At 37.4% G+C, this 18,323-nt stretch overlaps 1 protein-coding gene across 1 annotated transcript; it reads right to left on the minus strand.

The window, feature by feature from the left end:
• Positions 1 to 11,036: 11,036 nt before the first annotated feature.
• Positions 11,037 to 17,594, minus strand: LOC101296711 (protein HIRA-like). The gene is made up of 10 exons (XM_004307183.1): positions 17,487 to 17,594; positions 16,442 to 16,717; positions 15,756 to 16,007; positions 15,271 to 15,674; positions 14,121 to 15,132; positions 13,276 to 13,486; positions 12,881 to 13,121; positions 12,646 to 12,768; positions 12,117 to 12,231; positions 11,037 to 11,851 (listed from the first exon to the last, which is right to left on the minus strand). The coding sequence occupies exons 1-10, from the start codon at positions 17,592 to 17,594 to the stop codon at positions 11,462 to 11,464; spliced, it is 3,132 nt and encodes a 1,043-aa protein (XP_004307231.1). The 3' UTR covers positions 11,037 to 11,461.
• Between the last annotated feature and the right edge of the window lie 729 nt (positions 17,595 to 18,323).

Raw genomic sequence — 18,323 nt, forward strand, 5'->3', positions numbered from 1 at the left:
ATATATATATATATATATACACGATTTTCTTCAGCTGCGGACGTCCGCACCAAAGTTTTGGTGCAGATTTCCATTTTTGCACCACTTTTCGATCGAATTTCCTTATCTCCACCGTCTAGTATCTAGATAATATTGTGTAGATCATCTCTGCAAAATTTCAGCCAATTTGGTAATCGTTAAGGCCCTCAAACTCGAAAAACAAATGGACAGACTGAATTTTGTCTGGTTCATGTTTATACCAGAAAAACACAATTTTGAAAGCCTTAACGATTATCAAATTAGCTGAAATTTTACAGAGATGATTTACACAATATTATCTAGATACTATACGGTGGAGATGAGAAAATTCGATCGAAAAGTGGTGCAAAAAATGAAAATCCGCACCAAAACCATTGGTGCGGACGTCCGCAGCTGAGACGGACTATATATATATAATTATAGAAAGAAACATAATGCAACTCTATCTTGTAAACCTATCATTACATGGAAATGGAATTCTTATTTTTATTAGTATTAGACCAAGCCACACACAAATTGAGTTATCCTAAAACACTTCCCTTTGTGTCGTGTTTAACTGTCTAAAGGTGCATATGGTGTTGTCTCGTTAAAAACCTTGTTAACAAAAACTCAATGGGAGAAAAATTAAACCATGATCGAATGACAAAAATAGTACAACGCACCAACTACAACTTTGAAAACTTGAATTAGGTGATAAGTACCTTAATCAAAGAGATTTGATAAACAACGCATCCCAATGTTTTTCACATGTTTTTCGATCTTCTTAGCTTTAGTTGGTGCTTGTTTATTCTTGTAAAGTTTTTGTGCTTCCATTGTTTGTTCAATTTGTTGTCTTGTATCAATATTGTTTGTTCCTTGGGGAAGTGGCTATGGTTTAATCCTCCCTTCCTTCTGTAATTGTTTTACCTTATTAACAAATTTTCGAGCGAGGACGATGAGTTAGTCGTCAGCTCGCTTACCTAAAAAAAAAGGAACATATGCTTTTCAAAGGTAAATTAGGCAAAGACTTTGTAAATAAATTTGTCACATTTCCTTAGGAACTCACTTGTTGCACTTGGATATTAAGACACTTATTGTTGCTGATTATAGAAGAACTTAGGTGAAATATATTTTGTATTGTCACCCTTGATAAAACCAAGCTTCATCTGCTAGATGCAAGTTGTATTGTCTCCATAAATGCATGTAGGTTTATCAGTCGTAGAACTTAATCCATTAATTCTTCTGACATGTGTAATGATTGACCTTAACCAAACACATTCATGAACAGCTTCATGCAGAGCGATGATCTTTGCATCAGACAAGTGGTGCATGTAATGTTGCTTTACTAAAAACCACAGTGCATGTCACTATAAAAAAAAAGTATTTTAGCGACGGCGCAAAACCGTCGCCAATAGCCATTTTGCCGTCAGAAAACAACATTCGTGACGGCGCTGCGACGGCAAAGCGTTCGTCGCAAATAATGGCGTCGCTAATGCTATTTGCGACGACAATTACGCCATCGCTAATGCAAAAGTATTAGCGACGGCAAACCTGTGTCTTTGCAAGAAGATACGACGGTGTAATTGTCTCCATAACAATGATATTTAATACTTTAATTTGTTGACTGTTGTAGACTCTCTTCTTGCACCCTAGTAGTGATGACAGGTTTAGAGAAAGTAAGTAGTATAAACTCTCTTATTACACCGTGTTATACTTGTTGTACTTGTAAATATGGTACAAGTACTTGTTAATACTTATACAGTAGAGAGCACTATAAAACTATGGAACCTTTTTCTTTTGCTTACAAGTTTATTTTCAACTTTTTTTATTCGGGACTGGGCCCGTCTCATCCCGACTGTGATAGGGCCCGGGTGAGATGAAATCTAAAAAACGCAAAGCCCGTCCCGATTGCAATGTCCGGGATGGGCCATGAGATTAGCTCTATCTCGTCCCATGCCCATTCCTAAGTTCCAGCAATGATAAGCAGTAGCAAGATGAGTATGGAACCCCAAGCTTCTAAATATTGGGTAAGTTTGAATAGTTACTAACACCCAGTAAAATTATTGTCTATGAAAATGGAACTTGTATTGCAAGTTTACAGACCCCAGTAGAAGTTTACCGAGGGCAATAAACTTCTACTGGGTGTACTAGGGGGAATAAACTTGTTTATTAGAGTAAGAATATGTATCTGTTGTGTATTGTGGCCTGAAAAATGAAAGGGGGATATTGTATTGCAAGTTTACTGACCCTAGTAGAAATTTACTAGAGGGTAGTAAACTTGTTTATTTGGATATGAATGTTTAATAGTAACGATGTTGTTATGACGTGTACAGGAGCCTCAGTTCACACAACAAGAGGAAGAACATAATGAAATACTATGTGGAAACATGAGAACCTTGATTCAAGATTTGAAGGGGGAGCTGTGGATTGAAGAAATGAAGCAGAAGCTGACTGAACTTGCCAATGCAAATGAAGAATTGGTAAAAAAAAACACTGAATTGTTGGGCAAGTTAAAGAAAGCAGACGACCAAATCTTTGAGCTAGAATAACAAAGGAGGGCAGACAAAGACCAAATCAAGGCTCTCAAGAAACAGTTACACAAAGAAAAAAAAACAAGGCGCCAAAATATGCTCAGAAGCAGCAAATGATATGTGTAACAGAAGAGGAGGAGGAGGAAGGAGAGAAGAAATGGAAAGAGGATAGATCAAAGCCAGTTGAGGAGGAAGAATATAGTTGTAGAGACAATATGGAAGATTATAGTTGTAGAGAGGAGCAACCAGGAACTGAAGATGTAAGAGTATAAACTTGGTCGATTAACTTACCTCTAGAAATTAGTTTACTGGGGGGTAGTAGAACACTTACAAACCCCTAATAATATTGTGTTTTCTTCATTTCTGAGGATAACTTGTGTGTTTTGTTTTGTGTAGCTTTTTGAACCAGTAAAACCAATTTCATTGCAAAAGATATTTCCAGAAGATCAACAAGCTATACAGCAAGCAGCAGGGCTCAAGACATACGTGAAGAAGCCAAAAAAAACTATGGAGCCGCATTCAATTGAAAGAAATGTCAAGTTGTACAAGCGTGGGGTAGAAAAAAGGAAAAAAGAAGAATGGGAGTACAACACACCTAAAGGGCTAAAGCCGGTAAGGAATCAAGCAGCGAAAAGAACAAAGAAGGAGAGGACAAAGTAGAAAATGGTATTATTATCGATGGAGTGAATTGCAACACCAATAGATGGAAGTTCTTGGATGACAAAGTGGCGCATCACTATAAAGATTGGTTTGATTTGAACAAGGACAAGAAAGATGAGTAAGTTTATTTTTCCCTAGTTTATATATTACATTACAATTAGTTCCATGTTTTGAATTGCTTATGACTTCTTTGTGTCTGCACAATTACCGGTATTGGCAGTGTTGTGAAGGTATAATCAACATAACAAAAGACGACTGGAAGAAAATCATTCAAGTTGATGAGAGTACTAATAGGTTTCAAAGGGTTTTTCTAGCTTACAGAGGCCGAGGGTTTCAAGTTCAGTCTCAATGTTTTATATGTTGATGGTGCATTTAGAAGTTGATGAGAGTACTAATAGGTTTCAAAAGGTTTTTCTAGCTTACAGAGGCCAAGTTGAGGGTTTCAAGTTCAGTCTCCATGTTTTATATGTCGATGGTGCATTTAGAAAGAGCATATACAAGAGTCAGATTCTTTCTGCCACCCAAGCTAAAATGAGGTTTTGTATTGGGTATTGAAGTTTAACAAAATTACAAACTGTCATTCAACAAAAAAAAATTAGATTCTCTTTCTTATATTTACGAAAATGTCATTAGTGTAAAAAGTCAACAACCACAAAAAGTCTTCGGCCGACCTCCGGCGAACTTTCCGGCCTGACTCCGACGAATTTTTCGCCCGACCATCAGTAAGGATTCTGCCGACCATAAAAGCTATTATCACCAATAACAAAATATACTACCGCCGGCAACAAAAGCTACAATGGCCAGCAAAAAAAGCTACTGTCACTGACAACAAAAGAAACTACTGACAACAACAAAAGTTATTGCCACTAGCAAAGAAAGCTACTACCACTGACAACAAAAGATACTACTGCCGGCAACAAAAGCTACTACGGCGAGCCAAGAAAGCTACTACCATTGACAACAAAAGAAACTACCGACAACAACAAAAGTTATTGCCACTAGCAAAAAAAACTACTTCCACTGACAACAAAAGATATTACCGCTAGCAACAAAAGCTACTACCGTCAGTAAAGAAAACTATTACCTCCAGCAAAGAAATCTACTACCACTGACAACGAAAGATACTACCGTCATCAACGAAATTACTACAGCAACAAAAAATACTATTATCAGCAACCAAATCTACTACCACCAACAACGAAAGCTACTTCACCAATCACCAGCAACAAAAGATACTACCGTCAGCAACAAAAGATACTACCGCCGACAACAAAACTACTACCGCCACTAAGAAAATACACTACCACCAGCAAGAAAAGATACTATCTCTAACAACAAAAGATATTACATCCAGCAACAAAAGATACTACTGCCATAAAGAAAAGCTACTACCATGCATCCACTACTAACAAATTCAATGGTACAAAAAGTTTGAAGCCTTGTATAATGATAATTATGTATAAAGCTACTTCCATAGTTACATAAAGCTATTGTTGTAGTTGCGGGGGTCTACTACAATGGTTGTATAAAGCTACTATCGGTTTTTAATGATGATGCTCAAAACTCAAAGGCATAATTATTCCACCGTGAGCGCGATGATCTTGGTAGGCACATGATATTCAAAATCTGTTACTACAAATGCAAAGGGAAGATTTCTGCAAGAACAAAGATACAACAAAATATTAGTATTTGAAATAAAAATAGAAGCTATTGACATCATGCTGAAAAGATGTTGCTCCTTTGTTGAAAATATACTACCACACAATAAGAAAGATATTGAAATCATGTTGAAAAGATTTTAACATAAACATAGAAAGATACTGTTACAATGATGAAAATATACTAATATAGACATAAAAAGATACTCTGACTACATTGAAAAGATACTATATGCCAAATGAAATGGTAAATCAAGACTGCACCAATAAAATCTTTTATGTAATGTAGAGGTACGATTAGCTACGATTTGGTTATGTTCCTCCAAATAAAGAGGTTATATTTCAAAGTGAAGCTTATTCTGGTTGTCGTAATTCAACCAAATATGGTCAATCCAATCATGCACAAATTACCCAAGCGACAAATGTTTCACTCACAGTTGCACATCTTAGTGCAAATCCAAAACAATTGACACATTCACAAAGTTCAGTTGATGAGATATGAGTGCAACAATATATACACTAAATAAAAATAGATCAGAGCAGTGCAGTGCCACACATATAGATCTCACATTGTTTGCTCAAACTTATAGACTACTAAATTACTGTAAAAATAGATAGATCAAAGTAGAGTCACAGAAATTGAATAGGTAAGCCTACAAACGAAGAACGATCTCCAATTATGCTACAATAAAAAACTTGAAGTTGGTTTAATTTGAAGCATAATTGACAAGAGAAGCTCAAATTGATGTGAGATTGTGAATTTTACTAGTAGAGCACATCAAAATTGAGAAAGAGCGTGGACAATGTGGTTGAGAGTGTAGGCGTTGAAGATTTTCAGAGATGCAGCCGAGGTTGAGAAAGAGGCCTTCGTCGGAATTAGAGATCAAGTCGAGGTCGTCAACGATGAAATCAGAGTTCCAGTAGAGGTCATCATTCACCGAACTGGTGTCGAGAAAGATGCCGTCGTCGAAATTGGAGATCTAGCCAAGGTCTTCATCGACGGAATCAAAGATCCAATCGAGAACGTCGTCGACCGAATCGGAGATCAGGTCGAGGTCGTCGTCGACGGAATCGAAGATTCAATCGGTGTCGAGTTGGAGGTCGTCGTCGATTCGAATTGTCGACTAGATCTGGTGCTTCTCGATCGGAGTTCATCGACTTGATCCAACCGAAGGCGGTAGACGAAACCATCAGAGATCTCACCTCCGCCCAGACTTTGACGTCGGCGACCTTCATTGAATTATAATGCGGTATCTTAGAAACAGCGTCGTCCAGGCTGTCGTCAAGGAGGCGGTGTCTTCCGACGAAGAGAGAGAGAGAGAGAGAGAGAGAGAGAGAGAGAGAGAGAGAGAGAGAGAGAGAGAGAGAGAGAGAGAGAGAGAGAGAGAAAGAGAGTAATTGTGGAAGAGAGAGCTGATTGTGGACGAGGGAGAGTGAAGAGGGTATTTTAGGTATACTACAATACTGAGTTGGCGGACTTGGGCCTATAAGTGGACTTATATGGGTAAAAAGTTTAGGGTGGACTTATGTAGGAGAAAATGTCTGAAAGCAGACTTATATGAAATTTTCTAATTTTTGTTCAGCTTTATGTTTGTGTTGAAATTGTTTTCTTTTATTATTTTTGTTTGTTAAATTCACATTTTGGAGCGGAACGCTCCCGTTTGCAGTGCAGCGGCACGTTGCCTTATAAGTTATTGACCCCTAATATTATTATTTTTTGTGCAGGTTTCTTCCCTTTAGCCTTGTGTATATGTGATTCAGAGACTGAAGAAAACTGGTTTTTTTTTTCTTCAAGCACTTGAAGGGTTTGTTGGAACCGCAAGGAATGATTATTACATTTATTAGTGATCATAATGTTGGTTTGTTAAAGGCATTCGATCAAATTTTTCCTGGTAATCCTCATATCTTTTGTTATCATCATTTGAGATACAACCTTAGTCAAAAGTATAAGAATAAAAAGGGTATTTTTGTGGTTGTTAGTGTGTTAAAAAAGTTTTGGAAGGTGGCGTATGCGTCAGCCGTGATGTCTTACTATCATCATTTACAAGAGTTAAGAGATGAGGGTGGGGCTGATATTATTGATAAATTTATAGCAGAGATTCCTTTGGAGCATTGGTGCCGGGCATTTTATGAGGTTACTGGTATGAGATTATGACAAATGAAATTACTGAGTCCTTTAATAATTGGATTGTTGTTAAGCGTTCACTCCCCCCTTTTGCTATGTTAGACCAAACTAGGATGAAGGAAATGAAGATGATGTTGGATAAGAGGGTTGAGCCCCGATCTTGGACTACTCAGCTTACTCCTAAAATGGAGAATAGACTGAAAGAGCAGTTGTATGAGTCACATGGTTTAAGGGTTATTGCCTCCTAGGAAAGTGTTTGTAAGGTTAGAGATGATGAGTACTCATATTCTGTGAACTTTTCTGCTCATACTTGCTTTTATGTGAAGTGGCAGATCAATTGCTTCCCATGCCCTCATGCCCTTGCTGCTATACAAGGTGCAAGATTAAATGTTTTTGATTTTATTGACCCGTATTTTAGTGCTGAATACTTTTGGATGTGTTATAGCTTCCCTATTCAACTTGTGAGTAACGTGGAAGCATCTTTTTCTAAGGACTCTATATTACCTCCTATTACAAAGAGGTCGGCTGGGAGGCCTAAAATGAAGATGATTAAATATGTTAATGAGAAGAAGTTGATTCAGTGTGGTTGATGTCTTAAGATGGGCCAACATAACACGAAGAGCTGTACATAACATTTGAATGGGCAGCCGCATCATTTTGTTTGTTACTATGTGTTAAGAATATCTTTTTTTTTAATGTCTTCTGAAGATTTAGATATTATTGGGTGTTAGTAATATTTTTTAATTTGATATCGTAAATACTCTGACTCAATATTGTGTTTTTCATTACTCTGGAATGCTTCCAATTTTTGTTATGTATGAATATGTCCAAACATGAAACATTATTAGGGTTCAGTAATTTTTTGTATTACTTGAGATACAACACATCTCTTCATTGATTTTCTTCCAGTTTGATATTTGGCTGTTTGTTTTACTCTTTTCCAGGTCTTTTCTTTACTTTGGAATGCTTCCATTTTTTGTTATGCTCATATATGTTCAAGTATGGAAAATTATTAGGGGTCAATAATTTGATACAACACATCATTTCATTAATTTTCTTCCAGTTAGATACTTGGTTGTTTGTTTTACTCTTTTCTAGGTCTTTTCTTTACTTTGAAATGCTTTCAGTTTTTGTTATGCTCATATATGTTCAAGTATGGAAAATTATTAGGGGTCAGTAATTTTCTTGACTAGAGCAACCAAAGTTTCTGGTTGATTGTTATTACTTAAATTCCTTTCAAGCATCCTCTAATGACAAAATGGTAGACTTCAGGTTTAATTGCCCTTTTGTCTCAAAAGTTACTAGGGGGTAGTAAACTCTTAAGTATGGAAAATTATTGGGAGTCAGTAATTTTCCTGACCAGAGCAACCAAAGTTTTCTAACCTTCAATAACCACCCTACAACCAAAGATAACTGAAACTGACAGAAAGATCAAAGGAATAGACCAAAATAAAAGAACAAGTTCTTGCATTGAAATTCAAGATCATTCATATGGTCTTGCAACACTACCAAAATACTATATATTTTCACATTTTTCAAGATCCTACATCTAATGTGGCACGGTTCTATTTTCTATATTGATATCCATGAACTTTAGCAGCATCTTCTTTTTCATTTCATCGCCACCAGCTTTTGTCAGTTTTTTCCCATGACATAGGCTCTCTATAATGTGGAGCAAAAATTGTCCACAGTCTGACCTGGAATGTATTAAGAAACAGTGTTACTAAATTTCTAACCCTAATAAAACAGACAAGTAATTTCTGACCCCAATAAAACAGTTTAAAGAAAGTTTAAAAGTACTTACGATGTTTTCTTTTGCTGCGGACAAGATAAGACTTCAATCAGCGAGTATCTTGCTTGACAAATGTTTTGGTTCAGCGTCCAGCATCCATCTTCTTGTTCTCTTCTCTTCAGCACTCATCATTGAGTAACCGTCAACCTCTATTCCTTAGTTGTCCTTCTCGTCATAGTTTTCTCTCCATTCCTCAAGATCCAAGTCTTGGCTAAGAGGATATATGGTGGAATCATATACACGTTTTGACAAACACCATAATGTGTTTCACTTGTTGGTGCCAACACACAAGTAAACTACAACTCAAACAAACCAAGAGAACAAGCAATAAACAAAACCCAGTAGAAGTTTACTGCCCCCCCCCCCCCCCCCCACCGTAAACTTCTTACCCTAATAAATCAGTTACCACTCACCACTGCCATTGCATTCTGAAAGTGGATGTTGGCGTCGGTAGAGTAATCTTTCTTTGGCGATAGCATTGAATTCAGGTGATAGAAGCATCGATCTTTGTTGTTAATCACAACTAAGGTGTAGTGGTGGCTGGACCCGTGATATACTGGAACAAAAACCAAGTCCTTACTAAAGATGGATCACAGAGGATTAATAATGGAAAGCTCTATATCCAATTCATTACATTTGAATTCTCCCTGTTTTCCTCCTCCAGCAAGGAACTCCTTCAATTTTTGTTCATGTACAACAGCCACACACTGTATTTATAAAAGCAAGTAAGATTGTGTTAACTGAAAAAAGTAAGGGAGAAGACCGTGGTGCAGCGACACACTGCTATTTCACGTTACACTACTTACCGCTGCCTCTATGTCTAGGAATCTAACCGAGACATTCTTCTTTTTCACTTCCTCTTTCAACATTTGCAGGTACACCCTGATTGTCTGCATGTACAACATAAGTCATAAATTCACAAATTACAACAAAGAATACGTCTTTGGGTACTCTAACATCAACTTTACTGGGTTAGTAAGACATAAATTTTTCTCACATTAGATGTTATCTCTCCTTCTTGGAGAAAGGAAGACCCTAGATTAGTCTCCAAAACAGCATCCTTATACCATCTTAACATAGAAAAGAAATCAGAATTAGTTCCTTAAATCTTTTCCACACACCTTCTCTTTGCACTTGAAGCAACCTTATAACTAATTTCAAAACCATAAGTAGACTTGAAATTGTTCATGATCTCAACAGGCTTCAAACCAAGATTTAAACAAACATTTGACTCAATGCAGGTCCTAACAATTTTAGACCCTAACTGCCGATGACGAATGGAGTCAATCAAGTCAGAAAGGTTCAGAAGTGCATTATGTTGAACAATAAATCCATTTTCAAAATAGATAAATTGAGCAACCAAAGAATCAACCATGTTCCTGCATAAAAAAAGAGTTCACAAAAATTACTGACCCCAATAAATTACATCACAATTTACCAACCATAAACCCTTAATTCATTTATTAACTGGAATAGGAACAAAAATTCATTCACACAAGTCAAAATCAGAAAATAGGAAAAAGTAGAAGCACAAAGCAAAAATCTGACATTTCAATAAAATAAAATAAAAACAAAAACAGAAACAGAAATTTAAATCAAAACTATAAACACACATATCACAATATCACATCATAAACTCTAAAGGACGGATATAATTGAAATAATTATCGCTAAGAAGACGACGCGGGAGTTTAATAAAAGTACCTACCCGGAAGACACGGATTCAATTTGTTTATACAAAGAAATGACTGTTGTCTGTTGCAAAGTGATGGAAACAGATCTGATAGAAATGGAGATGAGGCAAATCGAGGAAGATTCATCCCTCCTTTGACATAAGTTATCAATCTAGATCTCATTTGATGCTTTGGCTTCTAGGTAGAGATTAACATAGAGAAATATTTGAGGAGGCAGTTATGTACTGCCCCTGTATATATAGTTCTCAGAGAGATGGAGTACTTAGGGTTTATGCCATAAATGTCCAAATTACCCATTAGTTCAGAGACAACTAGTATCACTTCGCTATTGAAGTAGATCCCCATTTTAAAGGACCCCCGAGAATCCAATATGTAACATGTGAATCCGTTAGATTCAAGGATAGGAATACTACTGATGTGAAACTTGTTCCATTGCTTTTCAAGAAGAGGATGGAAAATCACGAGTTAATTAACCATTGGGTTTGCCCCAATCTATCTACTTGTTTAAGGTTTGCCTTTATCTATCAGGGAATCATGTTTCATATAAAAGCTTAACGGATGCAAATAATGATAGATGATTCTACAACCTACACACATCATCCTTGGCAGAATTGGCGCCACAGTAGGGGGAATTACAAGCAAAATGAGAAGTTATCTTATCATTATGCTGAATAAACGAACAAGATACAAAATCCACCAAGCTGCTTACATACAAGTGATACAACTATGCAGTGAGAGATCAAAGTTCTGGACCACATGAAATCTGAGAGGGCACCACCAGAAATTAACTAACAACAGATACAGGAGGCCGCATCATATACTTGTCAATCGCTCTTCTTCAGCAGAAAGGTGAGTAGCAAAATGGACTCCAATCTAGATATGGATGTGTCATGGGTAAAGTAAACACCAAAGATTTTCTTACGTCATCAAAACTCAAAACTATTGTATACCTGTTAATATGACCCATCTTTTGCATTTCCTTTGACGGGGAGAAGATGCAAATATCAAGAACCTGCATTATGTAGGGTAAGACTAACGTGATTGATATTTGGTGGATCTGAATTAACTTTATCATCAGCTGTTGACTCAGAATTTTCTCTATCTGTTGCTAACTGAGTGGAGTCCTTCTGATCAGTTTCGGGAATAGGCTTAGCTTGACCAGTTGGCACAGGGAGAGAGTCCATTTTATTTTTACCAGATGGAGAAGACTCCATTGGATCAGCTGCTAACGAAAGTGCCTTTGGTGAAGTTTGAGTTTTTGACTTTATATTTACTTCTGCACTTTCATATTCGGAAATTAGATCCATGAATTCATTGAGTAAACGTTGTACTTTTCGATTTGAAGCCATTGCTGGAAGAATATCTTCTCGTAAGAGCTTATGTTTGCTCATTCCCTGCAGAGGCAGAAACGCAATGCAAAAGAAACATAAATAACACATACGTATCACATTCTCAAGGCTAAAAATCATGGTATAATGTAATATACTGCTTCACCCTCACCAAGCCCTCAGGAATCAGTAAGAAAATAAAATAAATGTAAAACTGACTCAACACAAGAACATCTAATAAGGCCATATAGAGAGAGAGGACAATTGAAAAAGTTCTTGGTCTATATCCAAAAAGCAAAGGACACCTAACAAACTGTATCAAAAGTCTTACAAGCACAAAAGGATCCCATGCCAAGTTCTTTGAATCTGAAGTAGCTTCCACCATTCCAGTAGGAGGCCCAAGGAAACTCTCACAGACTTCTCGTAGACGGGACTCATCTGCTTCTCTGAAATCAGCGAATCAAGTTATATAAAGAAACTAGTAGATAGTTTACGACAGCAAAGTTCAGGGACAAGTTATATGCACTTGTTGATAACATTGTCACCCAGAAGAGCCAAAAAAATGTTCATAAGGAGAAAAAGGAGAGTGACAGATTTGAAAGAACATTCTGGTAGTATTTAATTTTAACATGCTACTGTCATATTTGTTACATAACCTTATGTTTTCTGCTTTACAGATTATGATGAAACAAATAAAGAATAAAGATAATGTCGTCACAAAGAAGAAGCCAAGCATACCAGTGGACATTGAAGAGAAGCATCACAGGAAACAGTTTATAGAATTCCACAATATTACTGACAATGCATGTGCAAATAGAATGATGGCTATACATGCACACAAGGAAGGAGAAAACAAACACCTGGCAAGGAAGCGTATGTATGACAGAAGGCATTGGCGATATTCATTAGGGGACTTTAACGCCAGCAAAGAAGCCAGCTGAGCTTCCAAATGAGCACGTGTCTGTACTCCATCGTCAGTCACCCTACAAGAATGAAATCAAATTTAATTTCTAAGACTGAAAAAAGTAAACTGAAATATTATAGGTCAATAGGTCACTGGTATTTAATTCCATTTCCATAATTTTAAGTACAAACCTGCTCCAACCTGGCTTCCTAGCCAAATATTTCTTAACATCAACCTGCAAACCAGCCAGCTCACCGCTCTGAGTCAAACCCAAATGCCAGGAGCTTGCAAAATTTGACCCAGAAAAGCAGTCATCTGCTACCCTAAGCCAACACATCAGTCCCATGTCAAAAAGGAAGGCATGGCGAGTAGCGAGGACAACAAGAGGAGATCCTGATCTTGATAGCTTTGCTGATATAACTTTGATCATGCCTGGAAAGTGTGGATAATGAGACAAATGTTAAACAAACCTTAAGTTCTAACTCACATGCTGACAAAACATGGGCTATGCCCATCAGCCATCACCTACAGAACAAAAAAAAAAAATAATATATATATATATATATATTCAGGTGTGATATGGTACCTGCATCGTCTGCAGAAGGATTTGGATTTAAAGCAACCAGAGATGACAGTGAGTCATGAAGGAGACATTTCCGCTTTGATAGATCCCATAGATACAATGATCCTTTTCTGGTGACCAAAAACAACTTCCAGCACTCGTCACAATCTATAAAAACTGCTGCAGATCCTACCATCATTGGCGGCATAGAACGTCTCCCACACTTTGTGTAAACCTGTTCAGGGAACAATAAATATGATCAACATATTCAACAACTTTACCCAAGTGTTACTGGTAATGAAATTATCAGAAGATAAAATGAATAATAGATGAAATAATGTTTGTAACAATAGTTCTCTGTTACAGACATCTGTACCAACGTCAATAGTCGACAATCATATCAGTAAACGGATACACTTTTTCTGTTTATGATTTTTTATATGTGACCACAGTAAACAATTAAAAGATGATAAATTCTGAACATATTAGCTAGCATCGTTCTTTACCGTATCAAATATTGCAAAAGGAATGTAAGACTTATAGGCTACCAGTGTATCACAGAAAAGAATTCTAAGTGAGAGCCAGCATCAGAAGACTATTTCCAAGAAAATGTCTGTAATAATATATGGTGTCATTGGGTAACATAGAATTAGTAGCTATTATGCTTCACTTCAAGTTTCAATCTGCAGCATCCCTCCAATGCGGTAATCATGAAGTAAGATGATACAAAGAACCACCACCAATAACAAATTACAAACTTGACACGAGAATTTTGCTCTCTAGTGAAATGAAAACTTCTAATGGCGAAAAGTAACAGGAACAAAAGAGAAGGGGACAAGTGAACCAGTGAAAGAGATGTATATGCTTACCTGGATGCATCCATCTTCACATCCAACAGCCCAGAAGTTTACATTTCCAGCTAATACAGTGACTTTCCCTGATATTTTATCAGACCAAAGCGTTTGCAACCCTCTTGTGCAGGTGATTTCTGTTTCTTTCAAGATCAATGTATTTCCCATGTTAATAATGTCATTTGCAGCATGTTCCTTAGGCTGAGCCTCCAAGCAATATGGTATAGCATCTTCTGCTTTCATCTTATCAAACACCCTGATTGAAAGAATAGGACTAGAACCCCGTATTGTATTAGAAGCGTTCACAGTTCCTGACTGTTCTATATTTATTCTTTCATCTCTACCTGTGGAGGTGGGAACCTTCTCAATAACAAGGCTGTTTGTAATCATAGCTCTAGCGGTGGACCCCTGTCCGTCCATTGTATCAGTGCCTCTCACAAGTGTCTCCCTAATTACATTTTCTTTAATCCTCCCATCAGCAGCAACTAAACCAATATCATCCTTTCTGTGATCAGAAGGCATGAGAGGGAAGTCAAGTGCCTGGGATTGAGCCCCAACAGAAATATTTTCCTTCCTAAGAGGCACACCAACTGCCTCTGGAATAATCCTCTTTCGACCATCAGGTCGTCTATATTCTCTCTGCTTTAGAGGACTCATTCGGGCAGGCAATGAAACTTTATTTAAATCATCAGCAGAAGCTCCTCCATTCTTCTTCCTATCATCAACATGACAATCAGATGCTGTTGTTGCGACCCCCATATCAGCAGAAGGTTTGACTGTCTGGGTTTGCTGAACATCCCTAACCACTTTTTTATTTGGGGCTTGCTTAGCAGAGGCTGCCTCAAGCAATAACTGTGCTGGACTTTCTGCTAAGTTTACCTGCCTACCTCTAACATCGCCATAACGACTTCTCTTCAATTCATCTAGTTCAGCATCACTTAACCGGTGGCCAAGCTCTTTCGCTTCAAAATGGAAAGTAGCCACTGAACCGTCCAAAGAACATGCAAAGAGTGAATAACCATCAGGGCTCCTGTTTCCAGCAGAGAGAGAAAAAACATTGAAGAAAGGTACGACCAGAAAGATAAAAATAGAACGATAACAACAAAATAATAGATAATAAATAAAATAAAGAACCTCATGGTAGGTATTCTGGAAATGAGAAACTTACCAAGATAAATCCACAACGCTTTGAGTGAAGAAATGCTTTGCTACAAAGAGAGGGCGGGGACTAGCAGTTGTCCATACAGTTATTGTACGATCCTGACTCCCGATTGCGATAACATTATAAGGTTGTTGTTCTTTTTCTTTCCCTCCTATTTTTGAAGCACCATTGGTCCACCCAACAGGTGCAGCTTTCTCTTCTTGAGCATTGAAAAGATTCCTCTTAAACATTGAATGGTTAAACTTCACCACAATCACAGGAGCATTATGCCCCAAGAAGTCAAATGTAGCAGACCATTCCCCTCTCTCTAGAACAGGTGCTGAATGCCTTGGTTTCTGGAACCCATGAGTGGTAGTAATGAAATGACCACAAGGCGACCATCCAAGCCGCCTGAAAAAGGTAGATCCAAGCTGAAGAAATAATCATTGTCAGAGATTCATATCAGAAATTGTATAGAACAAAAACAAACAAACAAACCACAATTGACATACTGATTTTGTCCAGTGGCCATCTGTTTTGTGAACAAGACTCCAGTCACTTGTTCGCCAAATAATTACAGTCTTATCATCTGATTGACTTGCTATGAAGGAGCCAATAGGATCCCAAGTAACTCCTTTAACCAAGCTAGAATGACCCCTAAGAACAGCAGTGCAAATACCATTGCTCATATTCCAGATGTGTATAGTGTTATCTAAACTTCCACTGGCCAGCATCGTGTCATCTGGAGACCAATTGAGATCCACCTACTTTAAGCACGGAAAAGGAGCACTTAAGTTAGAGAATACCCACCAAGAACTAGACAAATGCATGGCAAATATTTAAGGGAACTTAGATAAAAATATCTCCAGTATCCCCATTTTTGTCCCTTGGTAACTTAGATAAAAATATCTCCAGTATCCCCATTTTTGTCCCTTGGTTGGGACAGATGTAGAAAAAGATTATAAGAATCCTCTGATAACTTCAGAGAACAAAGTTACAACGTTATTGCAGCTCGAAGTAAATTCCAAATGCAAAACCACACATTGTTTGAAAACAAAAGGTCAATCAAATTTGGGATGTGAAGCATAATAACATACTCATTACCACATCTGCCGTATGCAAAAAAAAAAAAAATAATATATATATATATATATTAAATAAATAAAAATAATAATAAGAATGCAAGATATATCATTACCACATCTGCTGTATGCCCTCTCAAAGTCATTGCAACTTTCCAATTCTCGACATCAGGGGGCTCTCCACTTCCAAACTCAGTGGTTCCTGAACCCGGCTTCCTCTCATGAATAAGAATTACTTGATCATCAGATCCTGATGCAAGATACCGGCCATGCTTAGCCCACCTAACACAATTCACAGAACCAAAATGATCACGGAGGGTAGCAAGTAGCCTCTGGGCTGATTCTTCATTTGACAAATTCCTGCCCAGGGATTTCATATTCCATACCCGCACCTGTAATGGGTAAGGATGAGAAAATCACTTCCATATTTTAGTATAGCAAATCATGCCACAGATATTGATGTGACAAATGTGAGCCACACATGTAACTATGAGCAAATGTTTCTAATGCAAAATACCCTGTGAATAAAATTGGGTGCTGTTCAATGAGCATGTATGATGATGAATCATAAAGAGAGGACGAAACAAATGACATGATTTAGTAGCCCTATAATTTTAATGGAACAATCTACTTTTACTCTGTGATTGTTCAAGTATAATGAAACATATATTGTATCAGGGTCTTAACTAATCTACCAAATTAGGAGTGACAGAATGCACAAAACTAGTCCCGTCCTGGAAGCATACAAGAAAACCCCTATAAAACAAAACATTGAATAACCATCTGCTTAACATTTGACCACGATACACTGAAACTATACACAACCCGTGGAATCAATGATGCCAGCATAATACTACTGGATTACCGGTCCTTTTCCGAAATTCTTAATAAGACTTGACAATTCAAGCACAAAACTATACATACAAATTCCAACATATTGCCATCAAGAAAGCTAACTTGACATATCAAGATGGTTTCTAACAAATTCCTCATATTGCTTGGCTGCTTTTAATTTCTCAAGCAAACAAAAATGTAATGATAATGATGAGTAATGTAGAGTTCCTCAATGAATAATGTCGAAAACAAGAAACAAAAAGATTCAATTTTCTTTCACAATCCTAGTCCTATAGGCAGCAAAGAAAGCAGAAAGAAGTGACAAACCTTGTGGTCACCCCCACCAGTGGCAACCCTAAGAGCACCAGGCTGAACATCAATGGAGAAAATATGCAAACCCTCATGCCTAATCCAACTGGGCTTCTCTGCAATCATCTCCTCTGCTTCTCAATTCCAACCTCTAAGCTCCACAATCATACTTCTTGATCAAGAAACACCTCAACTGAACCAAAAAGATACCTGCTTTACTTCAATTCTGCCAAATGGGTGTGTAAATTTACTGCACCTCGAATGTAATTGTGAATGCGGAGCCCTAATTGGAGTGTTTGGTGTGAAGTTGGGGAGTGGGGTTAGGGTTTTGATGAAGAAAAGGAGTGAGGAAAGTGAAAGGGGAATAAGATTATGAGACGGAGGGAGATAACGGTAAAGGTTGAAAATGACGACTAAAATCTGGGATTCTATGCAACTGTTGATTTCGATGCGCATATTGGATATTTGGATGGAAAGCTATGTGCCTATGTGTCTCCAAGCACCTTTGACACCTCAACCATCTTATAGTATCTGCAACCAAGATTGTCAAATTTACCTAACTAGATGTAAATTTTACATAGCAATTGTTTGGCGAACGGTTTGTCTATGATGCATGTGGAGCCTTAAATAATTCTCCTAAATATTTAGGATAAAGTAAATGCGTGTTTGAAGGCGACTGAAAAATGATGGCGGTGAGTGTAACATAAAATGCAGACATAATTCTGATAATGATTACGATAGTAAAGTAACATCAAGGCGACAATAAATGAATGATAAACACAGCATCAAGCGAGTTCATAAATGGTACTTTCAAAGGAGTCTGGTCGAGGTACTTCCCCAACATAGGATCAGCTC

The sequence above is a fragment of the Fragaria vesca genome, linkage group LG7, assembly GCF_000184155.1.
Source record: "Fragaria vesca subsp. vesca linkage group LG7, FraVesHawaii_1.0, whole genome shotgun sequence".
NCBI lineage: Eukaryota > Viridiplantae > Streptophyta > Magnoliopsida > Rosales > Rosaceae > Fragaria > Fragaria vesca.